The sequence below is a fragment of the Fulmarus glacialis genome, unplaced genomic scaffold (genome assembly GCF_000690835.1).
Source record: "Fulmarus glacialis isolate BGI_N327 unplaced genomic scaffold, ASM69083v1 scaffold4909, whole genome shotgun sequence".
Classification (NCBI taxonomy): Eukaryota; Metazoa; Chordata; class Aves; order Procellariiformes; family Procellariidae; genus Fulmarus; species Fulmarus glacialis.
The window spans coordinates 10096-24797 of record NW_009233744.1 but is presented as its reverse complement, the minus strand read 5'-3'; the positions used below and the strand labels follow the sequence as shown (position 1 = coordinate 24797).

The 14702-nt window shown below is 41.1% G+C and overlaps 1 protein-coding gene across 1 annotated transcript in view; it reads right to left on the bottom strand.

Moving 5' to 3' along the window:
* Positions 1 to 6813: 6813 nt before the first annotated feature.
* The window catches only part of SMPD4 (sphingomyelin phosphodiesterase 4, neutral membrane (neutral sphingomyelinase-3)), a gene marked incomplete at its 5' end in the record, with an annotated part of 17706 nt that continues 9817 nt past the window's right edge, over positions 6814 to 14702 (bottom strand). Inside the window, 9 exons of the mRNA XM_009585409.1 lie at positions 6814 to 7340; positions 7823 to 7951; positions 8117 to 8248; positions 9009 to 9242; positions 9811 to 10016; positions 10729 to 10892; positions 11192 to 11292; positions 12300 to 12390; positions 12868 to 13013. Of these exons, the coding sequence (XP_009583704.1) occupies positions 7011 to 7340; positions 7823 to 7951; positions 8117 to 8248; positions 9009 to 9242; positions 9811 to 10016; positions 10729 to 10892; positions 11192 to 11292; positions 12300 to 12390; positions 12868 to 13013 (1533 nt within the window). The remainder of the gene's footprint in view (positions 7341 to 7822; positions 7952 to 8116; positions 8249 to 9008; positions 9243 to 9810; positions 10017 to 10728; positions 10893 to 11191; positions 11293 to 12299; positions 12391 to 12867; positions 13014 to 14702) is intronic.

The window sequence follows — 14702 nt, the reverse complement described above, 5'->3', positions numbered from 1 at the left end:
TAACATGCTCCCCACTGGAGTGTACGCGGGCAGGTTTTGTGCCTTGTTGATAGGACGTTCCTCAACCTCCAAGGCAGGACTTTTTGTTCTTCCTGGGGTGATTGATACTGATTATACTGGGGAAATTAAAATTATGGCTTGAACTCCTACTTCTCCGTGTACTATTCCCGCAGGGGAGCGTATTGCTCAGCTAATTTTGTTACCTAACGTTCAAAGGGAGAAGGGAGATCCTGTATCAGGCCAGCAGAGGGGGTCAGCAGGATTTGGAAGCACAGGTCTGCCTCGGATATTCTGGACTCAAAAGATAACTACGAGTCAGCCTATGTTGATGTGTAAAGTAAATGGCCATGCTTTTACTGGACTGGTAGATACGGGTCTGGACTGGTAGATACAGGGGTGGATGTCTTGATAATTCAGAAATCTGAATGGCCCTCTGATTGGCCATTAGTACGAGTTCTTGCTGTGGTTACCGGAGTCGGTGGTACCCAAATACCATGGCAGAGCTTGCATTCTTTACTGGTGGAAGGCCCGGAAAATAAACGTGCCATGCTGAAACCCTATGGTTTAAATGTCCCATGTACCCTATGACATTGAAATGTAGCACTCACGACCCATTTTTAAGGAAGGCCACTGAAGTACAGCCGTGCCTGAAGCGGACTTGGCCTACAGACAAGCCAGTGTGGGTTGATCAGTGGCCTTTGAAGGGGGAGCGGCTAGAAAAAGCTTGGGAATTAGTACAAGAGCAATTACAATTAGGACACCTTGTGCTGTCCACCAGTCCTTGGAACACGCCTATTTTTGTCATACCTAAAAAATCAGGGAAATGGAGATTGTTACAAGATTTGAGAGCTATTAATGCCATTATGGTATCCATGGGGGCATTACAGCCCGGGACCCCAAATCCTACCATGATTCCTGATGATTGGCATTTAAAAGTTATTGATCTCAAAGACTGCTTTTTTACAATTTATCTACACCCAGAAGATTGTGTTCGGTTTGCCTTTTCCGTTCCTACAATTAATAATGATCGACCTTTGCAACTGTTCCATTGAGTTGTTTTACCTCAAGGCATGAAGAATAGTCCTACCATTTGTCAAATAGGGGTGGGAGAGGCACTTTTGTCAATCCATAAATGGTATAAGAATATTGTATTGTATCATTATATGGATGATATCTTGTTGGCAGCTGAGACAGAATCATACCTCTCTCAAATCTTTGAGTGTTTGTCCACAGAATTGCATCGATACAGATTTCAGATAGCAGCAGAGAAGGTACAATCAGTTTCTCCTTGGAAATATCTAGGCTGGAAACTCTTCGAGTCGCGTGTGTGTCCGCAAGCCTTGCGGCTTGCTACCTACTGTAAGTACTCTGAATGATTTACAGAAGTTGTTGGGCACAATCAATCGGGTGCAACCTCTATTGGGAATTGCTACCCATGAACTGTCACCTCTGTTCTCGTTGCTAAAAGGGAATCCGGATTTGGCGTCCTCCAGATCTCTTTCAAAATCAGCCCAAGAAGCATTGCAACAGGTAATGGATAAAATTAATGATACCTTCGCACATCGAATCCGGCTATCGTTGCCAGTTCGATTGTTCCTTATTTACCATTCTTTTCAACCGTTTGCCTTACTGGGACAATGGGGTAATAGGGTACAAAGTGAAAAGGATGTCTTACTCATTCTGGAATGGCTGTTTTTACCTCACTCCTTTAGTAAGACATTGACCACTGCAATTGAAATGATCTCTCGTTTGATATCACAAGGTCGACTACGATGTCAACAATTGACAGGTCGAGATCCAGATGTTATGCATTTGTCTTTCACACGAGATGAACTTTGGACATTATTACAAAACAGCCTGAGTTTTCAGATTGCAATGGCGGATTACGTTAATTCCATAGAACACAACTTGCCACGCCATCGACTTTTGAATTCCTTACAGTCTCTACCACTACAGCCACGCATACTATTAAGCTCTGTGCCTATACCACAGGCGCAAACTGTTTTCATTGATGGATCTGGAAAAACAGGTAAAGCTGTAGTGGTGTGAAAGACGCCGGGAGGACGGTAAACGTCTGAAGACCAAGTGGAGGAGGCAGATCAGGCCTCCTGGTCTTCAGATGTTACTTGTCTACCTGGATCTATGCAGGTAGTTGAATTAGCAGCTGCTGCTGTTCGCGCTTTTGAATTGTTCTCTCAAATACCACTTAATGAGTCGCAGACTCAGCTTATGTCACAGCACATAGAGACTGCATTTATTCGGGAAGTAGATAATAAGCAACTATTTTCTTTGCTAATACAGTTAGCACAGCTGCTGCGTGTTAGACGACTTCCATATTTTATTATGCATATCCGATCTTATACTAGTTTACCAGGGCCGCTCATTTCTGGTAATGCTGCTGCGGATGCACTCACTCTGATGGCAGTCCTGCCTCGCCGTTTGGAACAAGCCAAATTATCCCATGAATTTTTTCATCAGAATGCTCGCTCCTTACGGAAGCAGTTTTCTCTTATAGCTGAACAGGCCCAGGACATCGTTCGTGCTTGCTCGGATTGTCAGCGGCTCACGCCATTGCCAGTAGTATCTGCTGTGAATCCCAGGGGACTGACTTCCAATGCACTATGGCAGATGGACGTCACTCATGTTTCCTCTTTTGGTCATTTGCGCTTTGTCCATGTGTCTGTTGATACCTTTTCTGGGTTTTTGGTCACAACGGCTCATACGGGTGAATGTGCTCTTGATGTTATCAAGTATCTTCTTTGATGATTTGTGCTATTGGGGCTCCCCCATAAACTAAAAACAGATAATGGACCTGCCTATGTTTCTAAACGGTTGTTATTATTCCTACAGGCATGGGGCGTGTACCATGTTACGGGTATTCCGCATTCACCCACAGGTCAAGTAATTGTGGAACGTGCTCACCCTTCCTTAAAGCTGATTCTTGATAAACAAAAAAGGGGGAATCCACTGGGAACTACGCCTCAGGAGATGTTAGATAAAGCCACTTATGTATTAAATTTTTTAAATTTGTCAGGGTCAAGGCAGCAATATAATTTGGCTAACTGAAGTGTACCCGAAGGGATTTTATAAACATTTAGAATCAGGTCTATGGAAAGGTCCAGTTCCCTTGCTTACCTGGGGACGGGGATACGCTTGTGTTTCTCTTCCTACAGGCCCATATTGGGTCCCTGCGAAGAATGTCAAGGCAGCGCAGGTGTTGGCAGATGGCCCAGAAAAAGGACCCGAGGAGGAACAATGAGAGGATGCTGCTCCTACGACAGTTCGGTAATGCAGTCAGGTCAACATTAGTAATATGGTCTACAGTGCTGTTTTCTGTTCAATCTTGTCCCACGATGATGTTATGGGGAATTGGCACTACCATGATGTTTCAGCCTGTGGGAGCTCACGTTTATTGGGCACATGTGGTGGACCCTCCTTTTTTCCGACCTTTGATGTGGTGGGACGCGTCGTTGCCAATTAGCAATAGTGATACTTTATGGTCAGGTGGTATTTAGATGCTATTGATAGTGATACATTAAGTGGTGACTCTGTTCCTGATTTTCCACAATGCGTTCTGCGTATATTTTCTGCAATGCGTTCTGCACAAACTCTCATCGATCACACAATTTGGCTGGAAGCCATGCTTGGGAGAACGGCCTCGAGAACAAAATTTAACCGTTGGTCGTATTATAGATTGGGGTCCTTATGGGTCATTTTGGGACACATCGTTGAATCAATCTGTTTTGCCTTTTCAGAAAGCCAGTCATTCAACAGTCTGGCACAATGGCAGGTCCGCAGGACCCATCCTGCAGATGGAGTATAATGGTTCATTTTCTCCTCCACAACTGAAAGTGTGGCGTTTAGCTTTGCTCCTTTTTACAAGGCAACTATCTCAAGTATGGATTGTCAACAAAACACAAGCTAATCTGGATACAATACATGAAATTAATGTGACTGTATGTACTACTCATCCTTATCTTTTTGCTATGACTTCGCATGTAAACATTATTCAATGTAATCACTCCTTTTGTATTCAGCTTTATTCTCCTTCTTTTAGAAGTTGTATATCTAAACAGGATTTTAATGAAACTGCTTATTTTTTTCCCCTTCGACGTCGGACAGAGCTATGGATACCAGTTAATTTAACCAGACAGTGGGAAGGGGAGGATGGTTTGGGTAGATTTGTTAGAATTCTAGTAGAAGATATAGGTAAGTCTAAGAAAAGAGTAAAACGATTTTTAGGTTGGTTAATTTTTTCAATTACTTCTGCTGTTACTGTTTTAGCAAGTGCCACTGCAGCTATCACTTCCTTGACACAATCTGTAAAAACTGTACATGAGGTAAGCATGTTACCTCGGCTACAAGCCCTAGAGGCTACTGTGATGTGGTTGGGGGATTGGCAGGAAGTGTTAAAAACGAGAGTTAGTCTGCCGTGTGATTGGGAACATGTACACAAATCTTTATGTGTAACCCCCTTACCATGGAATTCATCACAACGTGATTGGTCTTTTATTAAGTGACATTTGATGGGAGCATTCGACTTGTCATTGCAGCAAAATACTCAGTCCTTACACGATCAGCTGCAGGATCAGATTCACAGATTACAGGAATTGAGTAGCCAAAGTGTGTTTGACAGGTTACAGCAAGACTTGTCTTGGGTAAATCCAAAAAATTGGTTTAATGGCCTCAGTCTACGCATGTGGGTGTTTATTGGCATAGGGGCAGGAATGTTTATTTTGTTCCTAGTGTTCCTGCAGGTCCTTCGGTCTGCGATCCGCAACGTGTGCAAAATGGAAGCTCGCGTCATGGTGACCCTACTTACCAATGGGGTGGTGATAAACAAAAAAGGGGGAGATGTGGAGAAGAATTGTGGAGTTGGGAGTTTTGGCCAAGATAAGATAGAACTTCGGCCTGTGCGCTGAGAACTAGCAGATGCCTGAGATAAGACCGGAACACCTGGCTTAGTTGTCTCCTCTGTAAAGAAGCTGAAAACATCAAGAGAATCACGTAACTGGTTAACTGTGAGAATAAGCGGATCTGAGAGCAGATGTGTGGATCGTTGCCAAAAGGATGAGAGACTGTTTTTCCTAGTTAATAAGGGATACGAGTCGGGTGATGATTGGGGGAGGCAGTGGGGCCTCTCCGTTATGGTAAAGGATATATTCTCCTGTATTGTAACAATAAACGATTCTGTGCATGTATATCATTCTGTTCATGTATATGTGAGGGTCCGTGCAATCATACACCACAGGTAAAGCATTTGAATTTTGTGTGCAGATCTGGTTTGTTAAAATGTAGCTCAAGGTAGTGCTGAGTTGGTGCATTATATTGCTAGCAACAAGCCTCCAAGCTTTGCCTCACCTGCTGTTGCTTTTTGGGGGGTGGTTTAGAAGAAACTGTATTTCTAGATCAAACTAAATGACCTTCAGCTATTCCATTTTTCTGTATAAGGTGACCAGAGTGCTCTTGATTAAAGTATGGCTCTGAGTTACTGAGTGTAGGTCATCAACGGCCCTGGGGTCAAGATACACTGCAAGAAAAGGTGACAGCTCAGTCTTCCAGTTGTGAGTGTTGACGACAAGGTAATGGGCCATCTCTGCCACAGCTTTTAATTCATCCTGTCTGCACAACAGGAAAATGTGGCATACCTTTTAGTAGCAATCCCTCATTCATTATGAGTTTAATGAGGATCTGTAATAAAGTGGGAAAATACATACATTTTGTTAAAATAGTGTCATTTAAGGAAGCACAGAGAGTGACAGCTGGTGCTGGGGAGCAGCTCTGGTGCTGTCCCCCTCCCCAGTACCACCATTATGTTCCTGTTGTGGTCACTTGCCGGGAGGTAGAGCTTTGCTCAGCTTGCTGCTCACCCACCACTGCAATGCCCCTTGGCCTGCCCTGCAGGGCCTTTACAGCAGCTGCAGCTTTAGGGGGGTGGGTGCGGGAGCTCTGGGCAGCTCCCTCACCCTGTCCCAGTGGTATCAGCTGGGCAGCCCTGGCCGAGGCAGCAGTGTGGCAGCGCTGTACAGCGACAGAGCTGAGCTGCTCGGCATTTAACCAGTCCTGAGACAGATGAATGTGTTAAATGCACGTGTGGGTGCTCTCGTATTTTTTAGTAAATGATACCTCTCCTGTCTCACTGCTGTGCAGAGTCCTTAATCCTTTACAGGAGTATTGCTGCTGCAGCACAGCTGTTTCAGATGGGAACCAATCGGTTCCTTAAGCATTGATGGAACAAAAAAGGATTTCTTGCCCTTTTTGCGTCAGGAGAGAGGACCACAAAGTATTTGTTGAACTCCAGGAAAGGAATGCTCCTATCTGCTGGCCAAAACTGCCAGGTTAGAGGGGAAACAGCAGTAACTTCTGTTTTTACAAGCAAGTGTTAATACCCCGTTGAGCACAGTAGCTCTGGAAGAGATGCAAACACATGGAGAAGTGGTTTATGGAGGTAGAAGTTGGGCTGGGGAGGCCTCAGGCAGGGAACAGGAGGTTTAAGCTCAACACTGGGTTGTGAGATGCCCCTCTTGCTGCCTTGTCCCATCTTTGGGTTTTTTTTTTTTTTTCCCCTATCAGTGCAACTTCCTATAAATTTCTTGGTGCACTGCCATTTCTGTTGCCCTTGTAACTGCTCTGCCTGTAAGCATAATGAGTAAGTCCTGCAGCTAGTTCTTGCTTTAGAACAGTGTAAGAGGCTTCAATGCAGTTACTGCTGAATCAAAAATGTTTCTACACATGGCACAGTTCATTTCAGTATTGTAAATACTGATGGCTCATTCTTCCCACCCTCAAAAAAAGATGACATTTACTAGATTCCATAGGAATGCTTTTATAAAAATAAAATTTACATTATCTCCACTCCACAAGACCACATCTTTGTTTATAAAACTCAATTAACTTTAATATTAAAAAATACTTTTAGGAAGATCTGATAATTCAAACACTTTAGTCATTGAATCCCAGGCTCATCCTTAAAACATTTATTTTTACAAGTATAAGCTGAGAAAAGGAAATTAGTGTTCATGTGGTTTCCATCCTTCTTCAGAGAAAAAAGTAATTATTATGGCATAAAGAAAATATCCAATCAGGATAATGAATGTGCAGCCCACTGGCCCAATGTAAAACCAGGATGCAATGAAGTAGATCATCAGCAAAGAAATGAGAGTCCTGTAGCTAGCCAGAAACCTCAGACTGATTCTTGGTCCCCAGTTCTGGCTTGTTCTGTCCTTTACCATGGGACTATACCTGATTTTCTGTATGAGGTGGGGGTTGGTAAGATGATAGCGACAAAGTCTGCCAACAAAATCTTCCCTGGAGCAAAGCACATCCATCTGATCAGCAAACTGAGGTAAGAAAAGTTTAAACATCAGTATTCTACTGCAACTACTGTCATAAAGTAAGTATAACTTATTTTACAATTTTCTTCACTTATAGGATGAGGATTATAGGAAATAGAGGAAAAAAAATATCAAAATGAATGCACTTTTAAATAGTAGAACTGCTTTAGTGTCGACTTGCCTTGTATCTGTCATACCTATAGGAAGAAAAGGCTTTGCTTTTCCTGTTTTAGAAAAACTAATTCTGAATTATATTCCCTTTGTTCATCAAGCATAAAGAATACATTTAAAATGTTATTTATTAATGTTTTATGTAGGAAAAGCAGAACTATAGGTAGAGAAGCAGGCTTGATACTATTAGGAAATACCCATCTAGACCACAATAAAGAAGACAGAGCAAGAACAAGCAGAGTGTCATATATGTGCAGGTGCAGTGAAGAACAGGAATTTGCAATGGAAAATATAAAAGGAGGCAATGCTGTACTTACCCTTTCATTAAGCACTGAGGATAAACGAAATAGGAGGCGGACAAGAGTGGCATTTTCGTAGCTTCGGATGGGCTGAAGCTCAGTATCTCCTTGATACTGCACCTCAAATCTACGTAAGCCGTTTATGATCTATAAACAGGAAAATACACCCCTTATCCTGTAGCTCCCATCTGAAACGCCTTTATACAGGTACCTCTCTTAGCCCCAGATAAATGCATTTCTCTTGATGTAGAAGGACAACTTGTTTTTTCAAGAACAATCTAGGGTAGTGATATGGAATCTTTCTTCTCTCACCTGGTACCTGCCAAGGGGTGTAAGAATGAGGCCATCCTCGCTTTCAATGCAGTCTGGAAGCTGTTTTTTTCCATTCTCGTCTTGAGCTGTCCCACACTTCATCATCATCTGGGTCAGTTGGGCTTCATTCAGCTACTCAAGAATAACACAGTTCTAAAACATGTGTTTGACCTACTCCCTTCTGTTTCATTTATTTCTCCCTTCACAAACTCCTTAGCAGTGGAAGCCTTCGACAGCCAGCACAGATACCAAGAACTGCTTAATAGCACCTCAGTTAGACATTAAAAGGAGATAAAAGTCTCCAGATTTCTTGTCTGTGCTCATCAAATCCAAGAGAGGTGTTCTGTTTTGTATGTCCCTTATTCCTTGAAAGCTGTCAAATAGCTGTCTTCTCCTAGGTCAATTCCGTATGAGGGAGTGTGGCTGAAATTAATCTGTTAAGTTTAACCAGAGAAACAGACCACTTCCAGTTCGTCCATTCATCTATAGCTGCAGTTGTATGTTGTATTTTTATAGCTCTTTACATTCAGAAGATATTGGACTGTTTTTAAAATCTAAGCCATGCCTTGCTTGTTTGTAAACATGAGAACAGGCAAAAGTAAAGAGACAGGTTTGGTATAAATTATACAGTCCAAAAGAGTGGTCGCTTGAAACAAAGTGGACTTAATATTTAGAAATTAATAGCATCTAGTTCTATCTATATTGAAAGGGGTTTTGAAGTGGTCTGGTAAAGTCAAGCCTAAAAGATGTTTACAACGTACAAAATTTGCTAGCAGGGTCTCTGGGTGGCTTTGTGACCCCACAAAGTACAAGAGCGATAGAAGTACATTGGAGGAATCCTGACTTGTTCACACTGCCACATAGGGAAAGTTCTTAGAAAGATGTTACGTACCTTAAAGATTTGGCACAAGTATTCCAGTGCTTTCTCTAAATATTCATCTGTTTTTTTGATGCTGTCTTGCCCAATTTCATCAAGGTCATTGCCTGTGTAGGAACCATTCATCTCAGATGGTGTAAATCTAAACCAGGAAAGGAAGGAATGGCTAGCCATTGTCTCTGCAGAATGGTCTGATAGGGATTTTGCTGTCTGCTGCGCCTGACAAATTAACTGAGCCAGTTTTAACACCTAAAACAAAAAAAATTGTGTGGGACAAAGATAAGGGACCATTAAGCATCAATACAAGGATAAAACTGTGCCTTGATATCTGGCAGTGAGAGTAAACCCTCCAAACTCACTGTTTTAGCTCAGTGCAAAGACTGTAAGTTGCATTTCCAATAGAGCAAAGGTAGTTCTTTGCTGTTGAAGAATTTAAGAAACTTGAGTGCTTCTCAGGTTTTTCAGCTGCCTTTTTTTTTTCCTCCTGCTATTTTTATCTGACTTGCTGATGGGTATTAATCAATATAATGAATCAGAAATTCACAGTAAGCATGTTTGAGAGGAAATACTTGCAATATACTACTCCAAGGCAGCAAGTTGTTACATTAACTTCTTATTTAGCAAAGAGCAAGCAGATTTTTACTGCTATGCTGGATTGAGACCACTCATGTTCCAGAAGGCACCATCAGCAAACTTAAGTATACAGTAGTGCAGGGTGTGAAATTTTCCACTCTTGACTTCACATAATATGGATGCTCAGCATTGAGAAAACACCTGTCAAAGTAAAAAGACAGGTGACAAGAAACTTGTTGCTTACCAAATTCCTGACTTCTGTGCCAAACATTTGTTTATATTGGAAGTCCTGTCCTTCCAGGCTGTAAACATGACTCTTCACCTTAAATGAGGCATCTGTAATAGTTGGAGGCCATGATGAGAAGAAGCTCCCACCAAGTGTGGGGGTCATAAAAAGCCGGTGTTGACGATGGGGAATAACAAGTTCTGGCTCCAGGAATAACTGTTCTCCTAGAATTTGAGGAAAGCAGTGAAGATGGTTACATAATACTCCTGTTTTTGCTTGGGGAAGGTCTAGCTACATCTTAAGGCTACTAGGCAACTTGCTTTTAAGTAGGCAGGTAGTCCTAGGGGGAAAGAGGCCTTAATCATCTTTTTTCATTTAATCTTCTCTGCCCACAGCAGAAAATGTCAAAGTGCATTTAAATGCAGACCATACAGACAGCATTTTAAGCCTGTAACTTGTTTTCAACAAAGGCAGTGGAGAATCATGACACTTAAGACACTGATACTTGTCAATCTTGCCTCTCCCAAATTTACTGTATCCTAATTATCCTGAAGTGCATACATGAATACCTGACTAGCTATTTTGCTAAGTATAGATACCTTTAGAGAAATAAGAAGTTTTAATCCTGAGCTAAATAATCAAGTAACATAAGTGTAAGAAACACTAACTTTATTGTAAATACCCAATATTGTGTTCTTTATTCTTTAAAGAAAAAATTGTGGAATGAAATGTAAATGATGGTGATTAGAAAAGAACTATAGACATATTAAACCAATACAACAAACATTACTGAAGGCACACAGACTTTTGAATGGCAAAATAGCATGCAAAATGGGAGAGTAAGTTTATTCACCTCAGTGCTTCTAAGGTTAAGATGTAGCCATTGAGAAGAAAGATCAAAACAGAACAGCATAAGATGTCAAAATATCCATTTACCTTTCAGGATCATTTCAGCTAGATTGGGCTGAGCAAAGACCTTGGCTACTCGGAACACCATGAGAGCATTTTTTGGACTGACCAAGTCTGTTCGAAGAGCTCTGTTCAGAAATCCTACAAACAGCTTAGTATACATGAGTAGGTTTTCTTGAATGAAGGCAGCCCTGTCAAAGTGAGTAGAGGATTTGTGAGTACAGCCATTTAAATAATTATTATTTTGTCTTCTGCCAAACGAGTCATTAATGGAATGTTTTATACTACCTCTGGAAAGATAGTCTATTTGCACCGAGACAAAAGAATACTCCTTTCAAAACAAAAGCTTGCATTGTAACAAATCATCTTTGATCTTACATGAGAAGCTAATTCAGGATGGTGGATGCTTCCTGAAATTCTGCTGTTTTATTCACGATCTGCATAAACTTGAGGTTTGGTTCAGATTACTCACAGTTGCTTTCCTCCTTACCATTTCTCTGACACGCTGCGAAGCAAAGGCTCTGTACTTTGTGGTGGCTTTTCCGGCGCATACCTCCAAGGCTGCAAGTAACTTAACCACATCTCAAGAACCTAAGCAAAATCACACATAAAAACACGCGAGTATCAGTACTTTTTGGAAAGGAAGACAGAAAGGGTTTTTTGTTTGTTTTAAACCTAGTGAATATTATCTTAATGACACCTAAAAGTTTTTAGGAATAAAGCTCTCTCTAGTAATCCAATTACCTTTAAAAAAGAACTGAAAAAACTAAGTGCATGTTCATTAGGACCAATCTGGATTTTCTGTAATACCCAAATGAGACAGCACTCAAACAGCTACTTCAAAAAAAGAAAACTTAGTTGGTGGCTACATTTAAGGTGCATTTAACAGCTCTGATACTGTTCACTGAGTCTCTATTGAAGTAAGTAAACAAGATGCTACATTAATACCATTTCAGCTCTCGTCTTCTGCATAGATGTACCCACCACCCTGAGGAAACACAGTGGAGTCCTGAATGCACTGAAGCCAAGAATAGATTTGCCATGGCCTCTGTACACATTTCTTCTGACATTTTGCCTTACATCTGTATCTCAAACACTGCGATACAGCTAAGTATACGTCTAGTGAGCAAGATCTGGCCCTGTTACATTCTGCACTTTTGAACTCCTACATTAATTACCAAGAGTCATGGTCTGATATATTTCTTTTCCTGCTTGCAGGAGGTAATATTTGCAGTATCTATTGCAAATTAGTATTACTTTTGTATTACCTATTGTATTAGATAAGATATTAAGAAATTAGGACCTATAAGAACGTATCTGTTTTAGGAGCAACACCTACTTCTTTTCAATCAACAGCCATTTTCACTGTCAGGAAAATCAGCCAACAACCTGTAGTAATTCTCACCAAGATCTATTCAGTTTCCTTCTTATGTCTAATCGGCATTCTTTCTCTAACATTAAATGTACATGTTAAATAAAGAATTTCACTGCTCTAGGAAAAAAAAAAAGATTTAAAGACCAAGAAATAGCTGCTAAACAGCAATAACTAATTACTAGTTCTGCTGAGTACAGACTTAGAAACAAAAGCAGATACGTACTGCTCTGAAAGAGGCATCCAGAGGCCAGTGGCCAAAACAGTGTTGAAGAAAGATATAAAGTTTCTCCTGGACAAACCGAGGAATCACAACCCTGCAAACAGATTCAAAGACAGTCACATGTATAAACCAGCAGCAAATTTTAAAAACAAAAAAACCCAACCCAACCAACCAACAACCCAACACACTTCCACAAATGCAAATACAGAAAGGACTGACCCAAGCTTGTTCTTTCTTAACTGAAGCTACTTCTGGCCATTGAATTTCAACTGAAATACATAAATATAAAAAATTCTCCACTAACCCGAGCCAGAATCTTCTGGTAGCATTTTCTTTTCTCTGACTTGTGCCAAGATACAGACTAGTGTAATAGCAAGACATCCCCCCTCCTGAAGCTACCCCCCACCATCTAGTGGATGTGAGAAACATAATCCATTAGCTCTCATGTACTTTTAATAACGTACTTCTGTATTTAGCCATCAAAACAACCTAATTCAACCTCTCGGTGAAAGCAGAGCTTTTTCAGGGAAAAGCTCTACACGTTTCAGAGACAGGCTGCTCATGTACCTACCTTTTAAACTCCTCTAGAGGGCTGGCTGTGTGGGAGTGGGCTGAAGGGGAGAGAGGCTCTGGTTTCAGGCTGTTGCTGAAAGCATGCAGATGTTTCACAAGCAGTCTTACCACTAGCACGTGCTCTTCAGTGGGCTTAAATGACTCCTAGATTCAGAGCAAAAGACAGGGAGATAATGAGTATCATATGCTAAATGTCCAGGAGATAATTCAGGAAAATTATATTCTCAGATCAGAAATTGAAATACAAGAAATGCTCTCTTCGTTCTAGGTTCTTCACTGTAGCTTGGTGCCACCTGATTTTAGACAGAATTGCTCCCCAGGACAAGCTGCATCAATCTTCCACCATCAGTTCACTAAGAAACAGTAGCGTATTTTTAATAATGTGATTGTAAGAAAAAAGTATCTACAGTACTCTAATGCACTGAATTTCAAGCTAGCATTAAAGAACAGAGTAACTTGTAGATTTTGACTTACCCCTTTCTGAAAAAAGAATATTTAGCCTTTTATTATGGTTATAAGTTCATTGTTGTGGACAGCACAACAGATCCTTTGTTTATGCTCTTGGCTGGCTTTACTGAGTTCTCCTTCCTATGCTGGTACTCATCTGCCTTATAAGAAAGAATAATCCTAGAAAGAGTTATGGTAAGAATAAGAACTACTTCAAGTCCTGTGTGATCCTGTTGCTTCTAGCATCATTATGGGTAGAAGTAGCCTGGGTGGGAGTAGCACAGTGATGTTACTAATAAATGAGTGTATGATATAGCAGGGAGATGAATGAGGTAAAAAAGAGCTAGTTCTCCTGGGTGCCCAGCACCAGACCTGGTCCGCTGCAGAATCTGGGGACAAAGCACGAACTCCCTTGCTACTGTAATCTGCTTTAAGAGTAGTGAACTAATCTCAATCCACTACTGAAGGCAGATTTTAAGGTATTGTATTCTAAGTTTCACAGCTCTCACATTTCTCAAAAGTTGAGAAGAATGTACATGAAACAAAAGTTACAGCTGCAAGTATAATGGAAGATTCTGGAAGAGTGCATTAGACAATAGCTGCAAAATGTTTCCAGGATGTCAAATACAGCCATGTTGAGGCAAGATGCTGAATGTGACTCTAGGGGACTGGTAGGCATTTTTATACAAAAAGCTTCCACTTCTTAAATCCATTCAACAGTATTTCCAGTGCTGGGAGTGGGAACCAGGTGGGCGGGGGTCTGTGTGTGTCCTTTCTCTGCAATGCCTGAGGCAAAACAGATGTGTTTTTATAATCTCTTAAGATTTTTAATACACCGTAAAGTTCACTCCAGGAAGATTCAAGGCTTGATGATAGATAGAGTCATGTAGGACAGCCAGATCTGAGACTCTTCTAAGAGAGATGATAACCTGTTACCAGTTTCTAATGAAGGCTGGTCTAATGAAGGATGGTCTTACCATCATCCTTACCAGCTCCTGGTAAATCAGCATGTTTTCTACAGTCCTGAGGAGAGTTTATACAAGAAGGTAGAACTCTGAGAAGTTACTTGGTCCTAGGAGTTTAGATCAGGATCTCCAAAAGCAATTAGAGAGGTTAAGTACTCTACTATAGGCCTTGAAAGGGTACCTTTTGAACTTAAAAACCCACCAGTACCACTATTTCAATACATAATTCCAGGTGATGCTATTATTTTTTTCACTTAGCAATTCTTACAATTTCCTCTTAGCCTGGATCAGCACAGTTACAAACGTTATTGGTTTAGAAAGGATTAAACAACAGGAAAATTCCATGTAGTGCTAAAGAGCTGTATAGTATATACTTAGCCCTCCCCTTTCCCACAATGAAGACCCAATGAATAAAGGGCTG